Below are 21,210 nucleotides of genomic sequence, written 5' to 3'. Positions count from 1 at the left end.
GTAGAGAGCCTCTACATCCATGGTGGCTAGGATGGTGTTTTCTGGAAGGTCACCAATGCATTGTAGTTTCCTCAGGAAATCAGTGGTGTCACGGAGATAGCTAGGAGTGCTGGTGGCATAAGGTCTGAGTAGAGAGTCTACATATCCAGACAGTCCTTTAGTGAGAGTGCCAATGCCCGAGATGATGGGGCGTCCAGGATTTCTGGGTTTGTGGATCTTGGGTAGTAGATAGAATAAATCTAAATGAAGAAGTCACACCAACTAAACTAAATTGATTTACAGTTTTTAGTTAAATAGTGCAACTTCTTTGTGTAGACTGGGCCTAATGTTCTGCTGGTATGATGGAATTGATTCACTTGTCACTCCTCATTCTGACTCTCAATTGTTCTCAAGATAAAACAGTGGCAGGGTTCATATACAATCTTGTTATAGTGGGATTAGAATGTAACTGAAATAGTCAACAAGAAGAACTAGGCTTGAAGAATCGTGTTCAGCCCACTTAAATGCAGATTGTTCACGTACATCTTCTAATATTCATCCTCCTTCCCAATGCGACACTAGTTTTCAAAGATGACCTGCAACTACAATATATTCTAATAGCTCAAGTAGAACGCTCTAGTAATTAGAGTACCAGAAATGTAAAGATACTTTCATACTCCTCCGAAGTCGGTGGCTGCTGTCTCCTGCTTCCACTGATGACGAGCACGTTTTGCTGGTAACATCACAGGCAAAAAACTGTGCTGGGGAACTCTGCATGGAACAGATCACTTTACTGACTAAATCTCCAATTCAAACTCTCCTTTAGGCAAGCTCTATAAAGGCAATATCTGTCCTGTAAGTTTATTCAGATTTTTACACTGCTTGCTAAGAAATCATGAACAACTCCTGTTCAGCTCCAGAACTGGCGTACTGGGGGGCTGGAGCTGGGTGCAGTAGGTAAGGGTAGTTACTTGCGGTTCTCCACAGTGCTTAGAGGTATACCATGAACTTAAACTACTCAGTTTAGACTTTTTTTTTTTAAAGTAGTCTTGTGCACCTGCCTCTGAGTCCCTCACAGCTTCAGCAACTTCACAACCATGTTTTTGTATTTGTAACTGTTTCTCTCCCCTCTTGCTTGTCTTTCACGAACACACACAGGAAAAATTGACTCTAATGAAACTGACACTAGAAAGCACTTTTTGTCTAAAGCAGCGGTTCTCAAACTGTGGGGCAGGCTTCCCAGGAGGCGTTGGAATGTGTCAAGGGAGTCGTGAGCTGTGTGCTTTTTGAGTTCTGGCTGTCAGAGTTCTGGCTGGGCCTCGTGCAGAAGGGTCGTGCACACCTGGGAGGTGGTGATAAAGGGGACAGCTGGAGCCCTGCCACCTGGGCTCAGGCTCTCCTTCCCTCCTCACAATCCCTCACCTGGACATGGTGGCAGCAGCAGCGCAGAAGTAAGGGTGGAAATGGGGCATCAAGTCTGGTGTGAAAAGTGATATTGACAAATAACACTTTGCCAACCTAACTTCTGTGTTCTGTGTTCAGAGCTGGGTGCCTTGTCAGCAGCTGCTGCTCTCCGGTCTGCCTTCAGAGCTGGGGGTAGTATATGTACTTGGTGGGGAGGGGTACGTAAAACAGACACACAGAAGAAGGGCCCGATCAATAAGTTTGAAAACCACTGGTCTAAAGTAAACAAAATGGAGAAATCACTTTCCTCTCTCTTATAGCAATATTAGATGTTTGTATCAACAGGTAAACTCAGAAATGTGACTTTCTAAATTGGTGGTGCCCCTCTATTTTATTAAATCCTTTGGTAAAACTCTAGTCACTTGTAAGCACTCTACAAATCAATGACCAGACTACTTCAAACACCCTCACTTGGTCTAACAAAAAGCATTTAGGGTAAGATCTGTTGTGACAATTGGTCTATAACTTTTGCCTGCTTAGAAATTTAGCCTGGAAGTAATTTTCAATAAAGAATGTTATAAATGTGCAAAAGAACCAGACAGAGACTAAATCAATCCAAACAAAAAAGGCCACATTGATATAATTCATGGAGTGTGGTGATACCATGCTTGGTAAAAACAGGCGATGTAGAACTGGAAATTAATTAGCCAAAATTAGTGTACAAAATAAGGATATTGGCTGTTTTTCCCCCATCACTTCCCTTTTTGGGTCCTTAAATAAAGAGACTTTGGGGAAAACAGACGGGAGTTACCGAAGCAAGTTTCCCCTCGTGGCTGCGTTTGGTGGGACACATGGCCTTTGTCATTCTGATCCTGAGAGATACCCAGACCAGTCCTGAGAGAGTGACTCTGATGACATCGCCACTTCTACCAGCTCCTGCTGAATTCCAGTGCCACCTGAGATGAAATGGGATTGAACTTTAACAGCAGCAATAACCACTCCAGCGTCTCTCAACTACACCTCTACCTCGATATAACATGACCCAATATAACACGAATTCGGATATAACATGATAAAGCAGTGCTCGGGGGTTGGGGGAGGGGAGAGAGGCTGCACACTCCAGCAGATCAAAGCAAGTTCGATATAACACGGTTTCACCTATAACGCGGTAAGATTTTTTTTGGCTCCCGAGGACAGCGTTATATCAAGGTAGAGATGTATCTTCTCTCTTCCTCAAAAGGACAGTTATTGCCATCCGACACCTCAAAGAGATTGTCAATCTGGGGGTGCTAAAACCCTCTCCAGCTAAAGGGAAACGGAACACAGGATGCTCTTAAAATGGAGGCCTTATTTAATATTTTACTTTTCAAATGCTTTCACTGTTTTTCCTTCTTTTCTTTGTCTTTAATAAAAGGTTAAAATGTTTTTAATGGTATTTGCCATGGTACTAAGCGGACCTTGTTTAGCACTATTTAATGTTGAACAATGACTGGGTTATGTTAACATCTTTGGCCCATTTATTCCATCTAGATTGAGAGAACAGGTCCAGGTCCATCTTAAAGTGGTGGGCAAGCCTTACTTCAACAAAACTTTGATAGTAACGTTTCTATTGGAGAGATGGTAATGCAGCTAGAAGGGGAACATCAAGAAAAATAAGCAAGAAGGAGTCTGTGTTGTTTTGAAATGGTCTTGCCTTGCCTTACAAATCACCAAGCCATTGTAAACTCTTTTCCTCAGCTTCTCAGATAAAGAATTTGATGAGCCAGCTTGGAACCAAACAGGACTCCAGCAAATTGCAGGAAAATCTGTAAGTATTACCTGAACAAACACGTAAGTGTGCATGTGTATGATGGAAATAGACTGGGTCTCTTCTGGTTAGTGAGCAGTATCCTGAGCGAAACTCCGCAGGGTGGGAGGGTGGCGGCAGAGGGGGAGTGTGTGTGGTGTGGCAGGGCATAAACATGTCTCTAGTTCCCTCAAAAAGGCTAAGTTGGTGGATGAAGGGAATTTGGTAGTTGTACTGGAGTCAAAAGCCATTAATATCTGTTTGCAGTGGACACTGTCATGTGGATCAAAAACTGGTTGAAGGGTCATAAACAAGGGGGATTAACAGCCATGTATCAAGCTGTGTTCAGGCTTCTGCAGGTTAGAGCAGGATCTGTGATGGAGCTGATACTATTTTAAGCTTCACTTATGATTTAGAAGAGAGAGTAAATGTCACACTAACAAAATTCTTGGATCCTAAATTAGGAGACGTAATGAGAAGATAATATTCTGAAGGGGGAGAAACACCTGTAATGCCAAAAGACTAGTCAAGAGAATGATCAGCAGCAATAAGTTATGGCAATCAAAATGCCTAATGTAACTTTAAACACTAGAGAAGAATATGCCACTGGATGACAAACCGCAGGGAGTTCAGATAGAACAACCAACATTCTCAAAAGGTCTGGAAGGACTGACCTAAGGCAATTACGCATAGATTGTCTAAGGCCTTGTCTACACTACACAAAACAGTGGGGGTGTGCACATTGCAAAGCTAGTTTTGTCGGCAAAACTCTCCTGTTTTGCGACAGAATAAAACCGCCTTGACAAGAGGCATAATGCTTTTTGCAGCAAATTTAAAATGACAAAGTGTCAGTGTAGATGCAGCTGTTCATTCTGTCGCCATAACTGACCTCCCCCAGTATCCTACAATATCCACCGTGATCACTCTGCTGCCCTGGATTCCAGCTACAAAGGCATAGCCCTTCGCCTTCCAAAGCTCCGGGAAGTTCTGACAGCTGAGCGTGCTGCTCCATTCTGGCAGCAAAGAGCAAATCATTTAATGTAGAATCCTCCTCTCCCCTGCACTGGGAACACAGCGGCAGACAGACTGCTGCTGCAGGGGGGTGGGAGGTGGGAGGGAGACTGCTGTGCAGAGCTGGGAATGGAGTCATCTCCTTTTCCCAGCCTCAGGACTGGATGCTTCTGGTTGCTGTCTGAATTTAGAGACAGCATGCTGACACACTCACTCTTCCCCCAACGCGTACTCTGTCTCTCTCACATACACACTCCTCCTCCACTCTCATATACTCCCCCAATACAGTCCGTCTCTGTCTCTACACACACACGCCCTCCCCTTCCCCCCCCCCCCTTCAGTTGAAAAGTGGCTGGCAATCTAGTAGGATGCCCATAGAACAATGGGCTTAAGAAACCTGCATCATGTGATGTTGTGCCTGCCCATGAGGCATTGCAAAACCTTCCCAAAGCAGCCTGCGGCCAGTTGCACGGTGGGATAGCTACCCTCAGTGCACTGCTCTCTGTGTCCGTGCAAGAGCTGCTAGTGTGCCTGTGCTCTGCCAACACAGGGAGCATAGTGTAGACATGCAACAGTGCTTTAATTAAAGCGGCGTAACTTTTGTCAGCAAAACTCTGTAGTCCTAAGCAAGGACTACAGTTGTACGCAAGCGTACAAATAATTGAAGGGTGTAAGCAGCAGAGTGGTAGAGAAATAACTTAGGAATAATAAGAGGAAATTATTAAAAGGAAAAATCAAATGAAAACCCAGAAAACCTTCCCAACTGTGAGGTCTCCTAATGATGGAATGATCTCCCAAAGGAAATGGAAGAAGCTCAGTTTCTCTGAATATTAAAATTAGAGTTGATCAAATCTAGAAAATGTGCAGTGAAGAATCTTTCTTTGACACCCAGAGGTGAACTAAATGGCCATAGAATCTCATGTTACAGATTCTTTGAAAAGAAATATCCAATTTATTTGCATTGGGTTTATTCCAGTGCAAAGAAATCTCTTGGGTAAGGCTTGTTGGCAACCTTACGTCTACAAGAGACTCTGGGAATTGCAGTCTGTGATGTAGATGGTTTGCAATGTCTCGTGACTGAACGTGCAAATCTCTTGGCAGTTATTGCAAATGTATATATTTGGGTTGGGAGTTGCTTGCTTCCTCTGAGCTCTTTTCTCTTCAAGCTGTAGGAGCCAGCTTCTGTCATGGACTTTGATACCCTGATGGAGACAATGACGCCACTTGTTACGGTTACTTGCCAAGATTTCCCATTGGTCAGGATCAATTCCAGATTCCTTCATATCTCGCTTGCACATCTCTTTATAGCGAAACTTGGGATATCCTGTTGTTCTTGTTCCCTCCGATAGCTCCCTGTATAGCATGTTCTTGCATCCATCTTCCAAGCTACTCAGAGGGCCTAGCCAGCGCAGACGTGTTTGCTTGAGCAGAGCTGTCACACTTGGTAAATTTGCCTTTTGAAGAACCTCTGCATTGGTGACTTTATCCTGCCATTTGGTGTTGAGTATACGGTGTAAACAACATAGTTGGAAACTATTTAACCTTTTCTCCTGATGAGCATAAGTTATCCATGTTTCCCCACCATACATGAGAGTGCTGAGTACGCAGGCTTGGTACACTAGCATTTTGGTCTTGATGGTAAGCTTTGAGTTGTTCCATGCACTTTTAGTCAGTCTGCTAAAGGTGGTGGCAGCCTTTGCAACGCGAACATTTAGTTCTTCATCCAGTGAGAGGTTGGTGGTCACTGTAGACCCTAAATAGCTGAACTTTTGGACAATTACTAGCTGGTTTGCATGTAGGATAATTGAAGGATCTTGTGGAACCCGCCTATCCTAATACAACCATTTTCTTGATGCTGATGGTGGGAGCAAATGCCTGACAGGCACTTGAAAGGTAGTCCATGAGTTCTTGTAGTGGGTCTTTATTGTGGGCTATGAGGGCAGCATCATCAGCGAATAGAAGTTCCCTGATTAGCTCCTTTTTTACTTTGGTCTTGGACTTAAGTTGGGATAGGTTGAAGAGTTTCCCATCTGATCTCGTATGGAGATGCACTCCATCTTTCATGTCCTTAAATGCACAATTCAAGAGTACCGGGAAAAAGATTCAAAAGAGTGTAGAAGCAAGAACATATCCTTGCTTTACTCCACTTTTCATCTCAAAGCTGTCTGAAGTGGACCCATCAAATGGGTCCACTTGCTCTCATGTTGTTGTGGAATGAATGTATGACTTAATAGGGTTGGTGGGCATCCTATCTTTTCTAGTATTTCCAATAGACCTGCTCTGCTGACTGTGTCGAATGCTTTGGTTAGGTCCACAAAAGTGATGTACAATGGTCAGTGTTGCTTTTTGCACTTTTCTTGGAGTTGACACAGAGAAAATATCATCTCTATAGTTGATCTTCCAGCCCTGAATCCGCACTATGATTAAGGGTAGGCACAATTCACCAGCTGTTGTAAGTGCACTAAGATGACGTTTTGCGAAAGCCTTTCCTGCTACGCTTAGTAGCAGGATGCCCCTGAAGTTGTTGCAATTGCCCTTTTCGCCTTTATTTTTATACAAAGTGGTGATGTTTGCATCGCGCAACTCTTGTGGTACTTCACCCTCTTTCCAGCATTTAAGTAGCAGCTGATGAAGATATGGTAACAGGCTGTCTTTCTCACACTTGAGGATTTCCGCTCGGATGCCATATTTTCCAGGAGTCTTGCCACTTGCCCACTTCTACAGTGGGCTCCACATCTAGTTCTGGCATGACCTGTAGAGTTGGCATTTGGTCTAGTGATTTGCTGATGATGTTTCTTTCTTGTGCGTATAGCTCTGAATAGTGTTCAACCCAACAAGACAACTGCTTGCTTTTATCTATAATCATTTCACTGCTGTGTGATTTGAGAAGGGCAGCCTTGTTGACAGTGGGACCTAGAGCTTTCTTCAGGCCGTCATACATGACTGTGAGGTTTCCTGTGTCTAAGGCTGTCTGTATCTCTTCACAGACCTTGATCCAGTAATGATTTGCAGAACGTCTGCTTGCTCACTTTTGCATGTCAAAGTCTCACTTTGGTACTTTGTTGATTTCTTGTTGTGTTCCAGATAGAGGCTGTGTTCTTAATGTTGATGAGAGGTAATAGTTCTGCTTCGTTTTCTTCAAACCAGTCCTTTTTTGGTGGTCTCTTTCCCTCAAATGTAGCTAAAGCTGTTTCATAGAATCATAGAACTGAAAGGGGTGAGAGGTCATCTAGTCCAATTTTCTGCACTCAAGACAGGACTAAGTATTATCTACAGTATCAGAGGTGTAGCCATGTTAGTCTGGATCTGTAAAAGTAGCAAAGAGTCCTGTGGCACCTTATAGACTAACAGACGTATTTGGAGCATGAGCTTTCGTGGGTGAATACCCACTTCGTCGGTATTCCGTCTGCATCCGACGAAGTGGGTATTCACCCACGAAAGCTCATGCTCCAAATACGTCTGTTAGTCTATAAGGTGCCACAGGACTCTTTGCTGCTTTTATTATCTACACTATCCCAGACAGGTGTTTGTCCAACCTGTTCTTAAAAATCCCCAATGATGGAGATTCCACAAGCTCCCTAGGCAATTTATTCCAATGCTTAACATATCTGACAGAAAGTTTTTGTTTTCCTAATGTCCAACCTAAACTGCCCTTGCTGCAACTTAAGCGCATTGCTTCTTGTTCTATCCTCAGGGATTAAGAACAACAATTTTTCTCCCTCCTCCTTGTAACAACCTTTTATATACTTCGTGGATTGTTGTTCTTAAATCTTCCCAAAATTCCTCTGCCTTCTCAGGTAATGACTTCCCATGCATGCTAAGTTCAAAAGTCTTCACAAAGTCCTGGCAATTCCTGTGGTTTTCAGTGTTAATAGCATTGATTTGGGGCTTGCTCCTAGGTTTTGCTCTGTCGTTTCTTGGCTGTAATCTTCACTTTGCTACTAATCAAGGAGTGGTCAGTGTCACAATCAGTGCTGTGGAACGTGTGTGTGTTCTGCACTAAGGGTAGGTCTTTCCTCCTGACAATAACAAGGTCTAATTTGTGCCAGTGGCCTGGTCGTGGATGTCGCAATGACACTTTGTGGCACTCTTTTCCTGTAAAATATGAATTGGTAATGCATATTTGGTTTTGGGTGCAGCATTCAAGACGTCATTGGCTGTTCTCATTCATCTTGCCAATGCCAAAATGTCCTAGGCAATCTGGCCATGAGTTGTCTGCACCAACTCTTACATTAAAGACACCAAGGAGGAAAAGTTGCTCAGTTGATGGTATTCTTTTGATGACTTAATGCAAAGAGTCGTAAAATATATCCTTCTCCTTGGGGTTAGATTTCAGTGTTGGTGCATAGGCACTAATGATGTTCACAGAGCCGATGGTCATGTGAAATTTAAGTGAAATGATATGCTCTGACTTCCCAATGGGTGTTTCTAGGAGCTTTACCTACTTGTTTCTCACAGCGAAACCGATACCGTGCAGACGATTTTCTTCACTGCTTTTACCTTGCCAAAATAAGGTCTCTTGACAGAACCAGCATCTGTAAATCTTGTTTCCTGAAGTGCTGCAATGTCAACATTGAGTTTGTACAGCTCACAGTCTATCAAAGCTGATTTCTGTATGCTGTTTTTGTATTGTAGGTCATCATTGGTCAATCCCAGACAAGTGGTCCTGACATTCCAGCTTCCAAGCTGGAAAGTTCTTGGTTTCTTATTTTTGCCAGGTGCAAGGTTTCAATCTGCATTTCAACTTTTCGTTTAGCCCACGCCCCCCAGGAGGCGGACAGACCATGGCGGGTCAGCACTTGACTGTCCGGGGTCTGCCGGCTTTGTGGCAGGCAGTGACTGACCAATAGAACACTGTGATTCCTCCCACCGTTGAAGGTGATCTGTGGCACCCTCCTCTTCACCAGACAAGTTAGAGCTTATAACCCATAACTGCCACCTTCCGTGTTGTGTCCAAATCTAAATGAAGGCTCTCTGGCTGCCTGCCTGGAAGGCTTTAGTCCGTTTCAGTTTCTACCTATAGGTAAAGAGCCTTCTGGGTGGCCAGCCAGCAAGCCAAAAGCTTCTGGTTTGGCTCTCACCGAACAGAATTTTCTGGAAATCCCTTCCCATGAAAAATCTGATGGTTTTGACTTTGTCTCTTTTTGGGATGAAAAATTTGTCAGATGAAATCTGTTACAGGATGAGATTTCCATTCCCAGTGACAAGGTTCCTACTTATAAAAGGGAGCCCCCTCTCTTCCTGTAGTCTCTGTTTTGTCATTCCGAGCTGCTCAGTACAAATCCGAGGGCTGCTATGTATAATAGACACCTGGGTGGATATGGAACATGTTTATAACATTCTATATGAAGTGCAGAACATTCTAAACTTTTTCGGAATGTAAGCAGGACACTGCTAATGCTTGAGTGCTTCAACTAGATTTTAGCTGATTTGATCTGGATTTAATGGCTGGATTAAATAACTAATCACTGGTGTCAGTCTAATGAATCTAGTTTCCAGTTAATATAGTTCTGTTATAGAAAAACCCTCAGCTTTCACTTGAAGGGATTATTGGTACTTAACAAATAGTGCTTTCTAGGGTGACACTTCCAAGTGTATTGGTACAGAAATGCAGGGAAATCGTAGTCAACACAACCATCAAATTAACTTCTCAAGCATCACTATAGTTTACCTGCTGTGGGCTAGAGTAGGCAATGAGGCAACACAAACTCTACTAAACCTGACTGCCTAGTCCTGTACATCCATTGGGCTATATGGTTGATAGCTTTCTTCTTGGTGTCTTATGGGCAGAACTTATTGCCTAGTGCTTTTTTTTTGTATCCCTTTCCTTCCTTTCCCCCATCTTATGCTCTGACCCGCCACTAAGTTCTGTGTGCACATGGCAGGAGAGTGAAACTCGTAAGAAGCTTAATCTATGCAGTGATAGCACTCTTGGTTAATGAATTAATTCCTTCCAAATCCTCCTTCCTAGGGCAGAAAACACTACACATTACAGCAAGGTGTCTGGAAATTTTGTGACATGAATTTAATGTAGATCATATGGTAGGCATACTAATGATATGTACAGTTTCCAGTGGTGAACTGTCTGGGTATGCTAAAGCAGAACTCTGTGTGTGCAACTAAGGACTTTTCATAGGTTATGGTTGGCTGTCTATTATAGAAGATCATGACTTCTTATAGCAAAGCATTCTGGGACCATCCTAACTTGCTGGGACAATAGTATTCATAGGTTCCAGAAACCTGTCTATGGTACACCCAATGTAACCACTAACTAAAGAGACAATTCCCCCCCCCCCACCCGCCAATTTCCATGGCTCATGTGTGTCACGTTATGATGGGCATGGTAATCATTGTTCATGGTCACCAAAATGAAAGCAAAACCACGAAGCAAAAATTGGGGACCTAGTCAGCATTTAAAGAATTACACTTCTGTCTAAAAATGTTTTCCTTAGATGACTAGTGGAAAGATTTGAATAAGCAGCTGTTCTGTGCACTTGATATTCTCATTCTTGCTGTTTTATGATGTGTGCCATTGTCATGGGATCTCACCCCCACTTTGAGCTTGTGGGTTCAAAGAGGGGACCCGCAGGTATTCTCCCCCCACCCTAACCCTTAGGGTAGGATTCCTTCTCGCTGCCACCAGTCAGGTTAACGTGTCTGACGCACGGCCTGTCCCCAAGCTTCCCTGGGAACCCAGATTCAAATCCCTTGAATCTCTACACACAGGGAAGCAGCCCACTTCCCCCCTCCCTCTCCTGCTCTCTCTCTGCTTGGAGACAACCCTTGTCTCCACCGAGTGGCGCCTAGCTTCCTTCCCCTGAATCCACAGGTAAGGAACTTAACCAAGTCCTGAACTTAAAAGAGTTTATTAAAAGAATAAAAGGAAGAAGAGAAAAAATACACAATCTCTATGAATCCAAGATAGACATTCATAGGGTCTAATCTTATTAATCCCTGGAGAAATTTCTCCCTTTTCCTCAGTACAAACAATACAGGCAAAATTACGAATAATCAATGCAAACACACAGAATTGCAGACACAGGATTCTTATATGCAATTACCCAGTTCTTCTAATACTCACTAGCTTGAATAGGAGAAATTAGTTCAGAAAGATGAGCAGACTTGGTTAAGCGTCTGGTCTGGTGTAGGTCCAGACGGCTAAGAACTCAGAACAAAGAACACAGAGACCCAAGTTCCCGCTCTCTGGGATTTTCAAATTCTCTTCCCTGATTGGTCCTTTGGTCAGGTGTTTCACCAGGTCTGTGTTAACCCTTTACAGGTAGACCTTAACCCTTAACTAACTACTTATGACACGCCCCCCAAATCACCAACAGTGGGAGCACTGGCGGTGATTTCCTCCTAAACTGCAAAACCAACAGAGTAATAAACACATGCACTATTACATATACTACTAAGCATATAACATGTAAAGAACACTTTTTAGCCACTAGATTCTGGGAAACTGTCACGAGAGAGTGCATCAGCAACTTGGTTGGAAGCTCCTGAAATGTGTTGAATTTCAAAATCAAAGTCTTGGAGAGCTAAACTCCATCTGATAAGTTTTTTGTTGTTTCCCTTGTTAGTATGAAGCCACTTTAGTGCAGCATGATCGGTTTGTAGCTGGAACTGCCGTCCCCAAAGGTATGGGCGTAGCTTTTCCAAGGCATACACAATGGCGTAACACTCTTTTTCACTGACGGACCAGTGGCTTTCCCTCTCAGACAGCTTCTTGCTGAGAAACACGACAGGATGGAAGTTGTGATCCGGTCCTTCCTGCATTAGTACCGCTCCTACCCGTTCAGATGCATCAGTGGTAACTAGGAAGGGTTTGTCAAAGTCCGGGGCCCTTAATACAGGGTCAGACATGAGCATCGCCTTAAGCTGGATAAAGGCTTCCTGACACTCATCAGTCCACTTAACTGCATTTGGCTGGGTTTTCTGGTCAGATCAGTTAGTGGAGCAGCGATTGGCTGTAGTGTGGTACAAATCGCCTGTAATATCTGGCCAACCTAAGAAGGATTGGACCTGTTTCTTTGACCTTGGGACAGGCCACTGTTGGATAGCCTCCACCTTGGCCTGTAGGGGGTTGATGGTTCCTTGACCCACCTGGTGTCCTAGGTAAGTCACTCTGTTTTGGCCTATTTGACACTTTTTGGCCTTAACAGTTAGTCCTGCCTGCCTGATGCGCTCAAAAACCATTTTCAAATGTTCTAGGTGTTCAGGCCATGAATCAGAAAAATGGCCACATCATCGAGGTATGCAACTGCACAGTCTTCCAATCCTGCTAGTAGACCATCCACCAGCCTTTGGAAGGTGGCAGGTGCATTCCGCAGTCCGAATGGAAGCACAGTAAACTCATACACCCCTGCATGGGTGATGAAGGCAGATTTTTCCCTGGCGGGTTCATCTAGTGGTACCTGCCAGTATCCCTTGGTTAAATCAATGGTAGAGATGAACTGGGCACGTCCCAACTTTTCCAATAGCTCATCAGTGCGTGGCATTGGATAGTTGTCTGGACGAGTTACAGCATTGAGCTTACGGTAGTCCACACAAAAGCGTATTTCCCCATCTGGTTTGGGAACCAGAACCACTGGAGATGCCCATGCACTGGTAGAAGGGCGGATGATACCCATCTCCAACATGTTGTCAATCTCCTGTTTAATAGCAACTTTGGCATGAGGTGACACCCTGTAGGGTGGGGTCCTAATCGGGTGAGCATTACCTGTGTCAATGGAGTGGCAGGTTTGCTCAGTCCGTCCTGGGTTGGCTGAGAACAAGGGCGCGAAGTGAGTGCATAGCTCCTTGATCTGTTGCCGCTGCAGACGTTGCAGGGTTGTGGAGAGGGTCACCTCTTCTACACCACCATTTCTTTTACCTTCGTAGTAGACACCTTCAGGCCACTCGGTGTCATCTCCTTCCTGAACTGTAAAGTGACAGACCTGTAATTCTCTGGGATAAAAGGGCTTTAGAGAGTTAACATGAAACACTTTAGGCTTTAAAGAGGAATCAGGGAATGTTATGAGGTAGTTAACAGCTCCCAGGCGCTCCTGGACCATGTATGGTCCTTCCCAGGGCCTTCCATCTTATGGGCCTGTTGCGCCTTCAAGACCATGACCTGGTCTCCTACCTTGAAGGACCGCTCCTTGGCATGTCGATCATACCAGACCTTTTGCTCCGCTTGAGCATCTCCTAAGTTCTCTCGAGCAAGGGCCCAAGAGTCTCGGAGGGTGTTTTGAAGGTTGCTTACAAAGTCCAGAATGTTAGTCCCTGGAGGAGGTGTAAACCCCTCCCATTGCTGCTTTACCAGCTGTAATGGCCCCTTAACCTCATGGCCATATACCAGCTCGAATGGTGAGAATCCTAAACTGGGATGTGGAACAGCCCTGTAGGCAAACAGCAACTGTTGTAACACTAGATCCCAATTATTGGAGTGTTCATTGTCGAATTTGCGGATCATGGCCCCAATGTTCCATTAAACCTTTCCACTAGGCCATTAGTTTGGTGGTGGTGCGGAGTGGCAACCAAATGATGCACCCCATGAGTTTCCACAGGTCTTTCATGGTCCCTGATAGGAAATTTGTTCCCGAATCTGTAAGAATTTCAGAGGGCCAACCCACCCTGGTAAAAATGTCAGTTAAGGCCTGGCACACCGTTTGAGCCCTGGTGTTGCCTAGAGCTACTGCTTCCGGCCATCTGGTAGCAAAGTCCACAAAAGTCAGTATGTACTGCTTTCCTCTGGGGGTCTTTTTTGGGAAAGGACCCATAATATCCACAGCTACTCGCTGAAATGGGACCTCAATTATGGGAAGTGGCTGGAGAGGGGCCTTGACCTGGTCTTGAGGTTTTCCTACCTTTTGGCATACCTCACAAGACCGGACATACTTGGCAACGTCCTTGCCCATCCCCTCCCAGTCGAAGGACCTTCCCAACCTGTCTTTGCTTCGGTTCACCCCAGCATGGCCACTGGGATGATCATGGGCTAAGCTTAAGAGCTTTTGGAACTAGCAACCTTTTTGAGGATGCCAGCCCTCTTGGTGTCCACCATAAAGACTTTCCTTGTATAACAGTCCTTGCTCCACAGCGAACAGGATCGGTTAGTGGAGCTGAGAGGCGGTGGGTTGCTGCGTGCCGCCGCCCATGCTTTCTTGAGGCTGTCATCGGCTTCCTGCTCTGCTTGGAACTGTTCCCTTGAGGCGGGAGACACCAGTTCCTCTGGGAGTGATGTAGGTGATGAGATTGTTTCTGTTGACTGTGAACCGCTCTCCGCTGGTCCACGAGGTGTTATTTCAGGCTCCGGCTGAGCCTCTAGGGTAGGGTTGTCTGCTGGTTTTTCCAGTTCAGGCCCGTTGTCGCCCTCTGGCGGTGGAGTTGTAATAGCTGGCGCCGGTGCTGGCGCTGGGTGCCCTTCCAGTTCCGGTTCTGGGACTGGATGAACTATGGCTGCTGTCGGTGTTGGCATGGGATCCGGTTCCACCACCTCTGTCTGGGTCTCTGGTAACACAGACGGGGTCTTGGTGGATGGCTCAGGAACAGGGATGGGTGCAGCAGCTCGTCTGGCTTGGCTGCGTGTAACCACTCCCTCTGTTTCTGGCGGCTCAACGTGATGGGCCAAGTGGTTGCCCAGTATCATGGGGACAGAATAATTGTCATAGACAGCAAAAGTCCACGTCCCTGACCAGCCCTTGTACTGGACAGGTAAACGCACTGTAGGTAATGTTACAGGTTTTGACATGAAGGCGAACTGTCACTTTGGTTTTCGGGTTGATGAATTTGGGGTCCACGAAGGTTCGGTGGATAGCTGACACATGTGCTGCAGTGTCTCTCCATGCGATAACTTCCTTTCCGTCCACTCTCAAAGTTTTCCTAAAGCATATGGGTATTTGAGAGATATCTAATTCGGGTTTCCTTGGTGTGCAGGTGCAAGGAGTTGGACCAGTTCAGGTTCTTTGGGCATTTGGCTTTGATATGCCCCAGTTCATTGCATCCAAAACATCGCCCACTTGATGGGTCACGGGGTTGTGTTGGTTTACTGGAAACTGGTGAGGTAGAAGAAGAGGTAGGGTGTGACTGTGCTTGGGTTGTAGGTGTGGGCTTGATTGGCCTCGATGGTAAGGTTTAGTCTCGGTGGGTACCGTGTGTGATTCGCTCCCTTTGGCAGTAGCTTTCGTGTTGTCTACCGATGCCGTCCAGCTGGCTCCAATCTCTCCTGCCTCAGTGAGAGGTTTTGGTTTACCATCTTGGATGTAGCGTCTAATGTTCTCAGGAACACCATCTAGGAACTGCTCCATCATCATCAGGAGGTGTAGGTCGTCTAGCTCCTTAACCGTGGATCCTGATATCCATGAGAAATAGTGTTTTCCAGGTAAGCAGCGTGCTCTGGAAATGACATCTCTGGTTTCCATTTCTGGGCTCTGAAGGCGTGATCAGGGTGATGCCCATTCTGAGTCTGGCCTTGGTTAGGAACAGTGGAAAGTCGTCCATCTGGTCTCTAGGCATTTCAGCTGCCACAAGGGATAATTGTCCGCTGAGCTGTGACCTCAGCTCCATCATGTATTGGTCTTTAGGAAGACGGTATCCAATACAGGCCCTCTCAAAGTTTTCTAAAAAGGCCTCAACATCATCCCCTGCCCTGTAGGCGGAAATTTTCTCGAAAAGTTTGATCAGTAGGTGGATGGGGTGGTGGATTATGCTGCTTAGCCTGTTCTACTTCCAGAGCCTGCCTCTGGATTTCCAGATCTTTCTCTCTTAATTCCATTTGTCTGATGTGGTCTGCCTCTCTGGCTTTCTGGTCTGCCTCCATGGCTGCCATGGCCATCTTGTGTTCTCTCTCTTTGGCTTCCAGGATTTTTATTTGCAATCGAGCAAGCTCTAGTTGGTCACTTGTTTCCGTCATATCTGTGCCTTGGGGTGCTGGACACCCCCTCCCTGTTTATGATAACTTGAGTAGAGAAAGGGTAATTAATCCTGTGTATAGCAAATTGTGTGTTGCAACTCTCTATTGTTCTGTACTGAGCAATAGGGAAAATCTAGAAAACTCTCTGTCTCTCTGCGAGAAAAGACTAGTGAAAATCTCAGTGGCTTCCTGGCTTCTGCATTTCAAAAGTCACAGGAAAAAAAAACTGGCTTCAGGAGCTCTCTCTCCTCGCCAAACCTGTTTTCCCTGTTGGGCGGGATGAGCTCGGAGGAGCACTCCCCCCACCCAAGGAATCCTGATCACACAAAGGAGGGACACACCTCCTTGCAACCAGAGCTAAAAACCTCTGTCTTGAGATTCCTTATCTCCCCAGCAAACCTGTGAGGGCACTTCCCCCCACCTAAGGAATGCACACACTTTCTTTTCCTCAAGGTGCTTTTCTATGCCACCAAAACTGCTTTTTCCTCAAGCTGCCTGTCCAAGCAACCCAAAAGAAAAACTGCTTCCAACAAAGCCTGCTGGAAACTCAATTCCCTCCAGCCAACCTGGCTGAAGATTTCTTCTAACAATGGGTTCGAAACTCCGCTGCCACCATGTCATGTTAACGTGTCTGACGCACGGCCTGTCCCCCAAGCTTCCCCTGGGGAACCCAGATTCAAATCCCTTGAATCTCTACACACAGGGAAGCAGCCCACTTCCCCCCTCCCTCTCCTGCTCTCTCTCTGCTTGGAGACAACCCTTGTCTCCACCGAGTGGCGCCTAGCTTCCTTCCCCTGAATCCACAGGTAAGGAACTTAACCAAGTCCTGAACTTAAAGAGTTTATTAAAAGAATAAAAGGAAGAAGAAAAATACACAATCTCTATGAATCCAAGATAGACATTCATAGGGTCTAATCTTATTAATCCCTGGAGAAATTTCTCCCTTTTCCTCAGTACAAACAATACAGGCAAAATTACGAATAATCAATGCAAACACACAGAATTGCAGACACAGGATTCTTATATGCAATTACCCAGTTCTTCTAATACTCACTAGCTTGAATAGGAGAAATTAGTTCAGAAAGATGAGCAGACTTGGTTAAGCGTCTGGTCTGGTGTAGGTCCAGACGGCTAAGAACTCAGAACAAAGAACACAGAGACCCAAGTTCCCGCTCTCTGGGATTTTCAAATTCTCTTCCCTGATTGGTCCTTTGGTCAGGTGTTTCACCAGGTCTGTGTTAACCCTTTACAGGTAGACCTTAACCCTTAACTAACTACTTATGACAGCCATTTTCCCAGGTTTTTTGTGTCCCTTACTGCAGGGGTTCTCAACCTTTTTCTTTCTGAGACCCCCCCTCCCAAAATGCTATTTAAAACTCCATGGCCCACTTGTGCCACAATAATGGGGTTTCTGTGTATAAAAGCGAGGGCTGGCGTTAGGGGGTAACAAGCAGGCCACTTGCTTGGGGGGGCCTCATGCCACAGGAGCCCCCACAAAGCTACATTGCTCAGGTTTCGGCTTCAGCCTCAGATAGAAGGGCTCAGGGCCTGGGCTTCAACCCCATGCAGCAGGGCTTCGGCTTTCTGCTCTGGGCCCCACTGAGGCTAATGCTGGCCCTGCTTGGTGGCCCCCCTAAAACCTCCTCACAGCCCCCCAGGGGACCTTGGATCCCTGGTTAAGAACCGCTGCCTTACAGCAATAAGGAGGAAAGAAACATCTTAAAGTGACTGCTGAACCACAAGGTTTGGTAGGAGGTCTAGAGCAGATGTAGAACCAGAAACTACCTTAAATACTATTTTTAATGTAGCTAGGCTGTGTCCCCTTTAAGTAACATGTCAACAAATATGTGCAAACTGAAGCTACAAATGCACCCTAATACAAAAGTTAGAAGTCAGTTCCTCCTGTCACCTTGAGCAAAGGAAGATGCTGTCTGCTATGCAGCGTTTTATAACGCCTGCAACTCCTTACTGAGGAAATGGTCCTTGGGACTTGTCAGGTAAAGACTATTCTAGTTATTTGATTCTGATAGTAATAAGCTTCTGCAGACTCTTAAGAATTCTCTTCCCTCTTGGCATGGGAACTCCTAATATTATTTAGTGCCATAAGTGCAAGTGGAACTTCCTGGGATAACCTGACAGTTGTAAACATAGAGCTGCAATCATTTGAATTGTCATAATGTGCCACTTAAATGTGCATGATTTTGGAACCCTTATGTGGTACGATGACAAATGTTAATTGTTTGGAAACTATACTAACAAATTAGTTCAGAGGAAACTACATAAGCTTGTATTTTTATTTTAGACAACAGTTACAGCATTCTGCAAACCATCTCGCCAAGGAGACAAATGAGTACCTAAAGGAGCTGGGATCTCTGCCACTTCCCTTATCTGCTTCTGAACAGGTTTGTGGGGTGAAGCTTCAGTGGAAAGGAAGAAAAATTATCATAATATTTTCTTAAGAAACAAACACAATAACTTGTGTCATTACAGGACAAGTATGAACTAGCAAATCTAGGTCATCAGATAGGGTGACCTCTGTCTAAAGAGAGCAGAGAGCACCTGAGGAAGTGAGGTTTTTTATCCATGAAAGCTTATGTCCAAATATATCCGTTAGTCTTTAAGGTGCCACTAGACTCTTCGTGGTTTTTGTGGATACAGACTAACACGGCTACCCCCCGATACAGAATTGTATAGGGATGCTTTAAAATGGTGAGTGAAGCCAGGGAGTCCTCAGTGCCCCATGTCGCTTGTGTTTGTAGAACACAAAGTTTTACTTTCAGCTTGCGTGGATTTCTGTGCTGAGACTTTATCCCAAAAGAGATTGGAACACAACCTAGATCTATGATCATTCTGTCACAGGGATGTGACAGGCTTCTTGGTATAGTGTAAACTAGGGAGTCTTCTTGTAACGAAGAGGGTCTTTAATCCATTGGCATCCTGATCAGCTGCTGTCTCATGGGTTTACCATGGGTGAATGATCCTGGAACCTCCGAGTTCTAATTCTGGCTCTGCCATTGAGAGCTTGCCCACAATGGACATTACTTCACAGCAAGCCAGGGTGTGACCAGCTTGCTGCACACTTATATTCCATGTGGACACTGTTGCAGTGCAATGGGAGTTCCGCAGTGCACTCATAGTGTACCACCACTTCAAATAGCAGTATGTCAGAGGGCATCCATTGATTAAACCTGACAACGGAAATTAGACCAAAGTATTACAGCCCACAGCTAGGTTCCCTGTAAGCTGCACAGCCGTGCAAGAGGCTGTTTAGAGACGTGGAGGTCCCCCGGCCCAGCCCCTCCAGAATGGCAGGGGAGAGGAGCCCCTCCCCCAGCCCTGGCCTGCTAGAACTGCCATGGCCGGGGAGAGGAGCCCATCCCCTGGCCCGGACCGGCCCAGCTCTGCTGGAGCTGCCACGGCCAGGGAGAGGCACCTCTCCAAGCCCAGGTGCTACTGTGGGGAGAGAGAGCTGGGGGAGTCATGCACCATAGCCCCAGGGCAGCCTGCACCCCAAACCCCTCATCCTTGGCCCCACACTAGAGCCCGCACCCCCAGCCAGAGCCCTCACCCCCCATACCCCAACCCTCTGTCCCAGCCATCACCTCCATGTTGGTGCACATAACAAATTTCACTTTGCACATGGGTGGGGAAAATCAGAGGGAACACTGGCCCACAGGCAACTAGATTTATGTGCCACAGGCAGAGAATAAGAGGGACTGAGGTGTACCAGGGCCTCAAGTACATTTTTGGGAATCCCATCCTCACCCCTGCAGCTGGCCAGCTGAACCCTGAGCTTTTAGGAACATAAGATACACAATAGAAGTGAGCTCTTGGGCTGTTGAACCCTTCCCCCTCCACAGCATAACAAGCAACCCCATCGTACAATTGCACTCATAAAATTGTCCATCTCTCTCTGTCTCTCAACTCCTATGAATGCGAGAGACACCGCTATAGCAAAACTGACTCCCCGGTCATATTGGAACAGATACAGCCAGGCAATGATTACAGGTGCTTGTCTTGCTAGATGAGGTTTTAGCTTATCTGCTTCTGTGGGTGGGGCAAGGTTTGTCATTTGTTACCAGTGACTCCTGGTGGTGAGTTTGCATAGCAGGTTTGAGTTCTGAGATGAAGACTGGGAGGAGTGTGACAAGGATGGCTAACCCACCAAAAGGAAGAGACTTGGGGGTTAGTGTGGGATTGGAACAAAAAGTAATTGCTTCAGACTGAAGAACTGGTGATAAAGATTCTTTCTAGGCTGCCTTCTCAGCCTACCTACGCACAGAAGAAAAAAACACAAAAACCTTGCTGCAGGAAAGTTGCTTGGGAGTTCATGGACATTGTTTCAAAGATATCTTCTGTGCATCCTTCACTATTGTGCGAGTGACAGAAGGTTGAGTGCCCCAGACTAGATCTTCCTTACCAACAGGAAGGTTGGGAGATTTATGTGGAATGCCCTTGAAAAAGCTGCATGGTTCCAAATGAGAATTTTTTCTGGTTTTTTCAGGACTTGCAAGTACCCATTGTGCTCCTCCATACATGGAGGGCTCAGCTGTTCATCAGAAAGGCTTGTAATCTGAGAAGACAACAATTTAAACTTTTGCATCACTGAAGTAAAAGACTTAGGTGGCTGGTTATTGCAGCCATGTGCAATGTCTGACTATATAAACGGACATTTAGGTCTGTACTGTGTTCCTGTGGGTTAATGTCTTATTGCAAGAAATGCAGAGTTAATTCTACTTTCACAGGAGTGTCATGTTTCTAAGAATACATTAAGCATGTGATGAGGCTTAGGAAAATGTGCGTTTAACTATGAACTTGGGCACTGAGGAATTCTGCTTCCTAATGCAACTAACTGCACAAATCGATGCTGTTGTATCCTACAAGCTGTATAAGGAGTGTAGAATGAGAACTCTCCTCACTTCCTGAGTGCAGTAGAACAGGGCTGCTTCTCAAAAACAGGGGCACTGATCCTTTGCAGAACAACAAGGGCTTGATAACTCATTTGCAAAATAAGAGCCCTGTGTTTAATAATTCAGAAGTGTAAATGACCCAGTTAGAGAAATGAGCTGGCAGCCCTTGGCTATGTATTTAAAATACAAAAATGAATTTCCAGGTTGTGCCTTTTCCTAGAGAATGT

The 21,210-nt window shown here is 45.5% G+C and overlaps 1 protein-coding gene across 1 annotated transcript in view; it reads left to right on the top strand.

Moving 5' to 3' along the window:
• STX12 (syntaxin 12) overlaps positions 1–21,210 on the top strand; it is a 45,652-nt gene that overhangs the window by 13,419 nt on the left and 11,023 nt on the right. The window contains exons 2-3 of the mRNA XM_039511790.1: positions 3,121–3,190; positions 18,376–18,475. Coding sequence (XP_039367724.1) covers positions 3,121–3,190; positions 18,376–18,475 — 170 coding nt within the window. The remainder of the gene's footprint in view (positions 1–3,120; positions 3,191–18,375; positions 18,476–21,210) is intronic.

This window comes from Mauremys reevesii, linkage group 23, assembly GCF_016161935.1.
Source record: "Mauremys reevesii isolate NIE-2019 linkage group 23, ASM1616193v1, whole genome shotgun sequence".
Lineage (NCBI taxonomy): Eukaryota > Metazoa > Chordata > Testudines > Geoemydidae > Mauremys > Mauremys reevesii.
This window is presented reverse-complemented; position numbering and strand designations above follow the sequence as displayed.